Source organism: Gossypium hirsutum, chromosome D03, assembly GCF_007990345.1.
Source record: "Gossypium hirsutum isolate 1008001.06 chromosome D03, Gossypium_hirsutum_v2.1, whole genome shotgun sequence".
Classification (NCBI taxonomy): domain Eukaryota; kingdom Viridiplantae; phylum Streptophyta; class Magnoliopsida; order Malvales; family Malvaceae; genus Gossypium; species Gossypium hirsutum.
Window position 1 is genome coordinate 28,216,637 of NC_053439.1, and position 11,603 is coordinate 28,228,239.

An 11,603-nucleotide genomic window follows, 5' to 3' on the forward strand; every position below is an offset into this window, starting at 1 on the left:
CATTTACATTCTTGTCAAAATGTCCAATATACATCGAGTTCATTACTCATGAATTTTTCGTACATACCTGTATCCTTTCAACATGATCATAACTTGTCTTTTCTTTGACATAATCTTTGGATTACCTGTTGAACCATTTGGAACACTAAGGATACTTGGGAAAACTCGTACATAATGTATCGTACCAATGCCATTAGCCAGACATGGTCTTACATAGAAATCTCATATCGATGCCAATAGCCCAGCTATGGTCTTACACGAAATCTCAAATCGATGCCAATAGCCTAGCTATGGTCTTACACGAAATCTCAAATTGATGCCAATAGCCCAGCTATGGTCTTACACGAAATCTCAAATCGATGCCAATAGCCTAACTATGGTCTTACACGAAATCTCAAATCGATATTGGAACATCATCAACCGAATTCACAAAGCAATTATACAATTCATGCTATATGAAAACACAAGTAAATCCTATCTAATGCTTTGTGCCTCTGCCAAAAATTCATGCATTACCTCCCTTCAAGGGTGTGTGTTCCTGAATAAAAACCTCAAAAAAATAACGCAAAGAAACAATCATAGAAATTACAAGGCAGACATAAATCATAGTAGTGAATAAAATAAATAAACCAAAAAAAAAAACAAAATATAATTGAGTTCAATATCATGCCAAGCCACCCAAATAATGTGTTTTCCCAATTTGCTTTACCTCTACTTTTCTTTAAAACGAAAACCATGACAGAATTTTCTTGTTTAGGTGAGAGATAATGGAGTAGAGATAGCGATAATGTCATAGAGGGCGAAGTTATGGTAAATCGCTATCTTTTCCTTTGCCTAAGCATAAAAATTTAAAATTTTGTGGGTACAACAATGGTGTTAATTGAAATTTTATAAATTTTAAAGGGTTAAAAGAATAATTTTTCTTTTCTTTAAACAGGTACAGTCAATAATCTGTTAAGGTAAGAGTTTAACGATTGAGTGACCATTTGGATTAATTTTTTTAACAATAGTGACTAAATTAATAAAAATAATTAAAATAGAAACAACACTATTTTAAAACCACTTCTAATATAATTTACCTTAAAATATATCAACATATGAATTAGTTAAATTTACATAAAATCATTAGCAAAATAACACATAATCATTACTATTTATATTAAAATTCAATACAATAAATATGTAGTTAAGTACAGTGAATTTCACATATAAAATATACAAACTTAACATAAGTACAAAAGAATACAAATGAAATTAGATATAATCTTATAACGAAATTATGGACTTCAAAGAATGTATATGATAGCGAAATAATTTTTTTTAAAATTATAATTTGCATTTAAATTATTTCTAAAGAATAAAATACTCATTCATGTATCTCTAAATTTAGAAGAGACATTTATTACTTTTACTTTCTTAATTTATAATTTCATATTGATTATTTTAAATAGTTGATTTGAAAATCTATAAAAAAATATAAAATGAACTACATTTATTTATGATGTTGTTCATAAATTTATTTAAAAAATTACAAATAAGCATACATTGTACCAGCTACGTCACCATTGCTCTGGCCGAAGGGGCAATGACGCCGTCCACTCCATAAAAAAGAAAAAAAAACACTTGACAATTTCAAACATTCATAAATCACGAACCCAGTCATCATTTTTCCCTAAAATATACTATACATATAGCCAAAGTTTACTAAATCATTTTCTTCCCACATTAAATTATACGCTTTTATTTCGCTTGACTTGCTCTCTTTAAATACTTGTTGTCCCCCTTTTGTTCATTGCTGGAAAATACAATAATAATGCTATTAATTTTTTCCTCCATCTGCCGGCATTTTTGTCCTCTTAACTTTCCTTGTATTCTCCCTACTTGGTTTCAAAATTCAACATGGATTCATCAGATTTTCCTACAAGTAGATCACCTAGAAAAGAACTTCAAGGACCTCGGCCGGCTCCTTTGAAGGTCCGTAAAGACTCGTACAAGATCAAGAAACCTCCATTGGCACCACAACCACTGCTGCAGCAGCAACAACAACAACAACCAATCCAGATAAGGCCTCCCGTAATCATCTACACTGTGTCACCAAAGGTGATCCATACTAACCCTAGCGACTTCATGAACCTAGTGCAACGCCTTACAGGATCAACATCATCATCGTCTTCGGGATCTTCAACGCTTCCGCCATCAACATCCGATCACCCAATATTCAGTGATACTACCAGTGGTGCGATCTCACCAGCAGCAAGGTTTGCTACAATAGAGAAAACCAAGCCACCTGCAGAAGTGAAACGACAACAAATTTATGAAGAAAACTATGGATTTGTACAAGGCATAGAGATGAATCCTGGAGTTGAAAGGATAAGTTTGTTTCCAGGGATTTTGTCTCCTGGGCCAACCTCACTGCCTCGGATATCACCAAACTTCTTCTCACCACCGTCTGATCCAAACTCAATCGGTTTCTTCCATGATTTGAGCCCGGTTCTTCATGGGAATAGGAATTTCATAGAAGGTAGTTTCATGCCTAGTCCTTCAAGCTTTAATATTTCACCTTTTTCCATACCGTCTCCTACTACTCCATCAATAGACCTTTTCAACAATTTCTTTGACCTTTAAAGAAATATTTTTTCTTTAGGAAGATATACAAATAGAAATTCATTTCCCTTTGATTTATGGGGTTTCTGAAGATGTTTATTGGAGTGGTGGATATTGGATTTTTCTGCAACTTGAATTAATGGTGAAGGTTGAGGATTGAACTAGAAATTTGATATGCGTATTTTGGTAGGTTTGAAACTTCTTAATTGCCTTCATGTGGTGGGCCTTCTGATAGGCAGATCTGCCTCAAAAAATACTGTGATACCCATCAATCTTTTTTCTTCTTTTTTTCTCTCTTTATCTGATACAGAATTTTATTTCTCCGCAATGTTGATGTAATTTCAAAGCATTAAAAATTGGTTTTCTTATCGTTATTCTTTTTTCTTGATTTCTTGCAAATATTGTGTTTCTAGCTTTTAAAATATCAGATTTTTTTTTTAAATATCACACACATATATATATTCGATATATGATTAGAAGGAACTAAAAGATACTGGTTAAAGATTACATCATAATCAATTTTAGTACAATTAAATAATTTAATTATAAGATCAATGTCATTAAGTTTTATATCCAACTTAACCTAATTATAAACTTCAAAAAAGAAAAAAAAATACCTATTATAAATTAAATATTAGATCCAAGTGCAAAGTGCGCTTCTAGAAAACAAGATTTATATTATAAGTTTTTATTAAATTTTTTTCTTAATATTTGTTAAGGCCATTTTATGTTAAATGTAATAATTGATCATTTAATTTGATAAATAAGATACTCGCGCAATTCTTACATTAGTTATAACATTATTTCAATAATTTCTGGATCAAAAAGTCAAATACAACACTTTAGCTATTGAGTTATATTTTTTATAATTATCTTTTTATTATTTTATTGCTAAGAAATCGGGGAGCAGTTAAATAAGAGCTTACGCAGTTGGACAAAAATCATCCTTTCTAAGATCAATTTGCCATTAATTTATTAATCAGATTTGAAAACTTTAAACATATGAAATTTAAAAAATGAAGTTAGATTTTTGGTTAGCAGAATTCCACTTCAAATATTAACAGAGTAATTAAATGAAAGGGTAAGCATTATAGTAATAATTAAACTCTCTTGAAATTAAAAAAAAATTGTAATTTCTTAAACTTATTCTATTGATAAAGTGTAATTACATCGTAATTGTTAATGTATTGATTTGTAATTGCAATTACAAAGTTAAATAATTTATATTTTAAAAATATTAACTACTATAAAAAATTATTAGTACTGTTATACCCCTCTGGCTTGGGATGTAACGTCTTGAAATAGGGCCTAAACGGAACAGTGTTGCGAAACCACGAATCTGAGATTGAAAAATTTATTGTGATTAATTTTTATGATTTATCGATTGATTGGATGCATGTATTAGAATACCGATAAGAAATTTCAATGATTGCATGTCTGAATTGCATATTAGGGTTTAATTGCAAAAGTGGGTAAATATGAGCTTTAGATGATAAAGGATTTAATAGAAGTGCATAATTGAAGTAGAGGTCCTTAAATGGTAATTAAACAATTAGATTTTCATGGACAAAAATGGGCATGCATAGATAAAAATAACTAAAGTTTTAATGAAGGGCATTTTAATCATTTGGTAATAAAAAGAATTAAAAGGGAAAAAGAGGGCAAAATGTGCTCCTCTTCTTCCATAAGGGCCGAAACTTCAAGGGATTCCATAACTAGAGTTTCTTCAGTTTCTCAAGCTCATAGTAAGTGCATCCAAGTCCCGTTTTTAATTTTTTTACGTTTTTGGAGTCCTGATAGCTCTGTTTAGCTTATTCTACCATTAATTCATGTTAGGGTTTATATTTGGAAAAATACCCATAGGTGAAATGTGTTTATTTTGATGTTTTATGGTAGAATATGAAGTTTGAAATTATGTTAAACAACTTTTGCTAGGCGATTTTAAGTGAAAACGAGTAAAACAACATAATCGGTAAAAATACCTAATGTTTATAAGTAAATGTTAGAGTGGGAATTTGATGTTGCCATAGAAGGGAAAGATGTTCAGCGTGTCATAAAACCTAAGAATAAGGGATGAAGTTTAATTTCTGAGCTTTGAGGAAAAAGTGCAAATATGCAAAAGTTTAGGAATAAAATCATAAATTTGCCAAAGTTCGAGTTAAGGACTGTTCAATGAATGTGAGTATTAAATAAGCTAAATTTGCTATTATAGATCAAGAGGAATGAAATACAGAGTTAAACCGGGGAAAGAAAAAAGTTGAGGACTAAGTTGCTAGATTTGATCGTATTTTGTACCAAGGTAAATTTACGGTAAATAAATGCAATATTTCAATAATTATTATTAATATTGTTATTTTCCAACAATTATATACTTATTTCATGAAATTATTCAATGTTGACTCAAGTATGAGATGACAGAGAATCAGTGTTAAAAAGTCCCCTTGAAACATTAGGAATGTATCGGATAAAAATGACATTGGCGTTATTGAGGTTATGAGAGGTCCCACGTAAGACCATGCATGGGACATGGCGTTGGTACCGAGATGAGAGGTTCCCCGTAAAACCATGTCTAGGACATGGCATGGGCACCGATATGAGAACTCTCATGTAAGATCGTATCTGGGATATGGCATTTGTAGTACAGGAAACATCCCATGTAAGACCATGTCTGGGACATGGCTTTGACATGTTATTATCAAATAGGAGACCCGAGTATCCTTAGTATTCCAAGTGGTTCAACGGGCTAGTAAATAGACTAGGTTACATGAAAGTTCAGGTAAAAGTATAATAAATAGATTCAGGTGCGTTATAAGGGTTAAGAATATCTCAGTTATCAGTTAAAAAAAAGTTTCAGCAAAGGAGGAGTAAGTTATAATCATGAGTTATTTAAGTAAGCAAGTAAGTAAACAAGTAAGAGAGTAAGTAAAGAAGAAAGTAAAGATCATGATACTTGATGATAATTTATGAGCATAATTATTTATGATAAATGTTGCTATTTATTTGCTTGTAAACTTACTAATATCTCAGTTATCAGTTGAGAAAAAAATTTCAGCAAGGGAGGAGTAAGTTATAATCATGAGTTATTTAAGTAAGCAAGTAAGTAAACAAGTAAGAGAATAAGTAAAGAAGAAAGTAAAGATCATGAGACTTGATGATAATTTTTTAGTTTAATTATTTATGATAAATGTTGTTTTTTGTAAACTTAGTAAGCTTTATGCTTACCCCTTTTATTTTCCTTCTTTTTATAGTCTCGCCAAGCCAATTTGGGGATCGTAAAGGCGTCGGAGATCGTTTCACACTATCAACAGACCATTTCAGTATTTTGTGATTTGAAACATTTTAAGTTATGGCATGTATTGGGACTTAGTCATTTTGTGTGTGTGTCCTTATGATATGACTAATGAATAGCATGTAAATACTCGATAATGATTAGCTATTGAAATGGCTATTTAAGAACATGTTTTGGTGTTATGTATGCCTAAATGATAGTTAATACAAAGAAATTATAAAACAGTAAAAATTTGCAATGGAATAGTTTTTCGACAGTAGCATTGACATGATTTTGAAAGATCACCAAGGATAGTAGAAATGAAATTAGAGAGTGAATGAGATATACAATTAAATCTTATCAAGTTTACTTTCACATGAAAGCAACGGTGTAGGCAAAGGAATTTTATATTTCGTGATATTTGAATTCTAGTGAGACAAGATTAGAATGGTTTTTGAAGTCCCCTGTTCTAACTTTAGGAAATCATTAAAAATTGTACAGAAAGAATTATGAGTCATAATTTATATGTCTAGATTCCTTAGTTTTTCTATTTTCAATAGATACAAGAAAAATAACCATATGAAGCCTGTACAATGAGATAACTTATTTTTAGTGAATAGAGGTTAGAACTGTCAGATAGTGAAACATGGGAGACTTTAAGGAATTAACTGTACTATTTGGCTAACCCAAAAATTCTAGAAATTTTATGATAAGAAGATATATGAGTCTAGTTTTAGGAAAAATTTACAAATCTAAATTTTGAGTTTTTTAACTTGAGTTATAGTTAAATTAGTGACTGTCATGCAAGTGGACAATTTTATTATGAATAGTGAAATAAATTATTTTGATTTATTTAAATATTCGAGAAATTTTTAATGTTCCCAGTTTGGACTCGAACCGTTTTCATTGCATGTTTTAGGGTCTTGAGGGTACTTTTTTGGGACATATTGATTGAACGTGAGCATATTAATTTTAAAAGAAAATTTTTATGCTCCGAACCAGTAAGTTAAATCAAGTAACGCCTCGTGCTCGACTCCGGCAACGGTCTCGGGTAAGGGGCGTTACATTTATTGGCATCAGACCGAGAGTTTAGTCAGTTTTCAAAATATTTTGTATGAATAAGAGTCTAGCTATACATGCCATACTTGTATTTTGATAGTGTGACGACTCCTAACGATTTTAAAATGTTTTTCTTTTATAGTTATGGATACTGAATGAGCTGGGACATATGATGTAGAGAGTAATGCGCCCACTCCCGCAAAAGGGACGATGCCACTAGATAGTAGTGAAAGGCCCGTTACAGTTAGTTAGGGAGGAGGGGCTCGAGAAGCCTTCTTCTAAGCTATGAATAAATGGTTTGCCGAGTTCATTCGTACGAATCTGGCTGTTAGACTTCCACCTCCTCATGATTCTCTGATCCCCCATGTAGCTTCCCCAGTCACAGGTACAGTTATAAGAGAAAGGCCACTAGTTGATAAGATCAGAAAACAAGGGGTTGAAGAGTTTCGAGCTACTAAAGATGATGATGTAGAGAGAGCAGAATTTTGGCTCTAGAATACTATCAGAGTCTTTTATGAGTTTTCTTGTACACTTGAGGAATGCATGAGGTGTGTTGTCTCACTCCTTAGAGATTTAGCCTATCATTGGTGGAAGACTCTTGTGTCAGTTTACCAAGCGAGAGAGTTACTTGGGATTTCTTTCAGGAAGAGTTCTGTAAAAAGTATATTAGTCAAAGGTTTATTGGCCAGAAAAGAAAAGAGTTCCTTGAGTTAAAGTAGAGTAAGAAGACTGTAACCGAGTATAAACGTGAATTTGTTAGACTCAGCAATTATACTTGAGAGTGTGTGTCTACAGAGGCTATCATGTGTAAAAGCTTTGAGGATGGGCTCAATGATGATATCCGACTGTTAGTTGCCTTCTAGAGATAAAAGAGTTTGTTGTTCTAGTTGAAAGAGCCTGTAAGGCAGAGGAGTTGTTAAAAGAAAAAGAAAAGGGAAAAGCTGAAATTGAGGTTTAAGCACAAAGGAAAGACAGATGAGTAGATCATTTTAGTCTACATCCAACAGGCCTAGAGAGTTCTCTATTAGATCAAAATTTTCAGCCGTGTATCCTAGCCGAAATAGAGGTAGAAGATTTGTGGGTTCAAGAGCTCATACTACTATAGTCGCAAGTGTGGGTAGTACTCCACCACCTAGACCAGACTGTTCTCAATGTGGTAGACGTCATCTCGGTGAGTGCCGAGCAAATGAAAGTGCTTGTTTCAGATGTGGTGCACTAGATCATTTTATTCAGGATTGTCCTGAAACAGTTAAAAGAGAAGTAATACCGAGTGCAAGATCGGGAAATGCTCCCACTAGAGGCAGACCATAGAGGAATCTGGGAGTTGGAGTAAGTAACAGGGGTATGTCCAGAGACTCAGCAGCTAGACCAGATGCTAGAGCACCCACAAGGACTTATGCTATTCGCGCTCGCGAAGAGGCATCCTCCGCCGATGTGATTGCGGGTACATTTTCTCTCTATGATACTAGTGTTATTGCTTTGATTGATCTGGATTCGACCCATTCCTATGTTTGCATGAGATTGATGCCTAATATGAACATGCCCATAGAATCTACCGAATTTGTGATTTAAGTATCGAATCCATTGGGCCAGTATGTGTTAGTAGACGAAGTATGTAAAAATTGCCTTTTGATGATTAGAGGTCACTATTTTTCGGCCGATCTTATGCTATTGCCATTTGATGAGTTTGATGTGATTCTTGGTATGGATTGGTTGACTCCCATGATGTGATAGTGAATTGCAAAAAGAAATACATTGAGTTGAAATGAGAAAATGGTGATATTATTCAGGTTAATTCAGATGAGTCAAATAGTTCTCTTGTCATGATTTCTGTTGTGTCTGCTCAGAAATATTTGAGAAAAAGGTATGCTTATCTTACTTTTGTACTGAATACTAAAGATCCAGAGTTGAAAATTGAATCAATGCCAATAGTTTGTGAGTTTTTCGATGTGTTTCCAGAAGAATTGTCAAGTTTGCCTCCTATTAGAGAAGTTGAGTTTGGTATTGAGTTGGTTCCAGGTATCACTCCCATTTCTATTGCTCCTTATAGAATGGCCCCATTAGAATTGAAAGAATTGAAAGCTCAGTTGCAGGAATTAACTGATATAGGTTTTGCAATGCCTATTTGTTCTCCGTAGGGCGCACCAGTACTTTTTGTGAAAAAGAAAGACGGTTCGATGAGGTTGTATATAGATTATCGGTAGCTTAGCAAAGTAACAATAAAGAATAAATATCCACTGCCTAGAATTGATGATCTGTTTGACCAATTGAAGGGAGCCACTGTGTTCTCCAAGATAGATTTGAGATCCGGTTAGTATCAGTTGTGATACCATTTGGCTTAACTAATGTTCCTTCCATATTCATGGATTTAATGTACCGAATCTTTCGACCGTACTTGGACAAGTATGTAGTTGTGTTTTTTGATTTATTCTCCTCATGAGATTGAACATGTTGAACATTTGAGAACAGTTTTACAGATTTTGAGAGATAATCAGTTGTATGCCAATTTTAGCAAAAGTGAGTTCTGGCTTCGAGAAGTCGGATTCCTTGGACACATTGTCTCAAGTGATGGTATTAAAGTTAATCCGAGTAAAATTTCAACAATTGTTGAGTGGAAACCACCCAAAAATGTGTCAGAGGTTAGAAGTTTTCTTGGATTAGCTGGTTATTAAGACGATTTGTAGAGGGATTTTCCATGATAGCTAGCCCATTGACAAGGTTGTTGCAGAAAGATGTCAACTTTGAATAGACTGAGAAGTGTCAGCAAAGTTTTAACAAGTTAAATGCATTGTTGACTGAAGCTCCTATTTTAGTACAGCCAGAACCGGGTAAAGAATTTGTGATTTACAGTGATCCATACTTGAATGGATTGGGTTGTGTACTTATGCAGGAAGGTAAAGTAATAGCATATGTTTCGAGACAGTTAAAGCCACATGAGAAAAACTACTCGACGCACGATTTAAAGCTAGCTGCCATTGTATTTGCGTTTAAGATCTGGAGTCATCACTTGTATGGTGAGAAGTGTCGAATATTCATTGACCATAAAAGTTTGAAATACTTGATGCCTAGAAAGATTTGAACTTGAGGCAAAGAAGATGGCTAGAGTTGATTAAAGATTATGAGCTAGTGATCGACTATCACCCAAGTAAGGCAAATGTTGTTGCTGATGCCTTGAGTAGAAAGTCTTTATTTACATTGAGTGCTTTGAATAATAGTTTGGCTTTATTAGATGACGGTTCTATTTTAGCTGAGTTGAGAGCTAAACCATTGTTTCTTGAAGAAATTTGTAAAGCTCAAAAAAATGACAGTGAATTGCAAGCTAAAAGAGCTCAGTGCGAGTCAAGTGTAGAGTCTGATTTTCAGATCAGTTCTGATGGTTGTTTGATGTTCAGAAATTGGATGTGTACCGAAGAATGATGAGCTTATTCGAAAGATCTTACAGGAAGCACATAGCAGTTCTTTGTCTATTCAACCAGGTAGTACAAAGATGTATAATGATTTGAATAAAACATACTGGTGGGCAAGAATGAAAAGAGATATTTCAGAATTTGTTTCTAGATGCATGATTTGTTAGTAGGTAAAGGCCAAATATCATTTACCTTCAAGTTTATTGCAGCCTGTGTTAGTTCCTAAGTGGAAATGGGACCGACTTACCATGGATTTTGTGACAAGGTTGCCGTTAACATAGAGAAAGCAAGATGCAGTATGGGTTGTAATTGATAAGATAATGAAGTTTTCTCATTTTATCCCAGTTCGTATGGATTATTCACTAACAAGTTGGCCGAGTTGTATATTTCAGAGATAGTCAGACTACATGGAATACCATTATCGATTATCTCAGATAGAGATCCAAGATTTACTTCGCGGTTTTGGAAGAAATTGCAGGAAGCTTTGGGATCAAAGTTTAGTTTTAGTACAGCTTTCCATCCTTAAACCGATGGTCAGTTAGAGAGAGTTATTCAGATACTTGAGGATATGCTCAGATGTTGTGTTTTAGAATTTCAAGGTAGTTAGAAGAAATATTTGTCGTTGGTAGAGTTTGCCTATAAGAATAGTTATCATCGAGTTTGAAGATGGCACCTTATGAAGCTTTGTATGGACATAAGTGTCGTACACCTTTGTATTGGACAGAGCTTAAGGAAAATCAAATTTACGGGGTTGATCTAGTCAAAGAAATAGAAGAGAAAGTAAAAGTCATTAGAGATTTCTTGAAAGTAGCTTCAGATAGACAGAAAAGAAAAGAGATTGAGTTTCAGGTTGGTGACAGGGTATTTTTGAAAGTATCCCCGTGGAAGAAAGTTCTCAGATTTGGCAAGAAAGGCAAACTAAGTCCACGTTTTATTGGACCGTTTGAGGTGACTAAAAGAGTTGGCCTCTTAGCATTTCGATTAGCTTTACCGACTAAGTTAGAGAAGATTCATGATGTATTCCATGTGTCTATGTTACCCCGTTATCGTTCAGATCCGTCACATGTGATTTCTCAGACAGAGGTTGAGATTCAGCCAGACATGACTTACGGTGAAGAACCGGTAAAGATTCTAGCTTGAGAGGCCAAGCAACTAAGGAACAAAAGTATTGCACTTGTGAAAGTATTATGGAATAGGCATGGGGTAGACGAGGCTATATGGGAGACAAAAGAGGATATGCGAAAACAATACCCAAATTTCACAAG

General features: G+C 33.8%; 1 protein-coding gene across 1 annotated transcript; it reads left to right on the plus strand.

Annotated features, from left to right (window-relative positions):
• Positions 1 to 1,496: 1,496 nt before the first annotated feature.
• Positions 1,497 to 2,978, plus strand: LOC107940936 (nuclear speckle RNA-binding protein B). The gene has a single exon (XM_016874399.2). It carries the CDS (start codon positions 1,900 to 1,902, stop codon positions 2,623 to 2,625), a length of 726 nt encoding a protein of 241 aa, XP_016729888.1. The 5' UTR covers positions 1,497 to 1,899; the 3' UTR covers positions 2,626 to 2,978.
• The last annotated feature ends 8,625 nt before the right edge of the window (positions 2,979 to 11,603 follow it).

What these genes read in the sequence shown, in the direction of transcription:
- LOC107940936 (XM_016874399.2), top strand. Translation starts at nt 1,900, where the DNA reads ATGGATTCATCAGATTTTCCTACAAGTAGATCACCTAGAAAAGAACTT.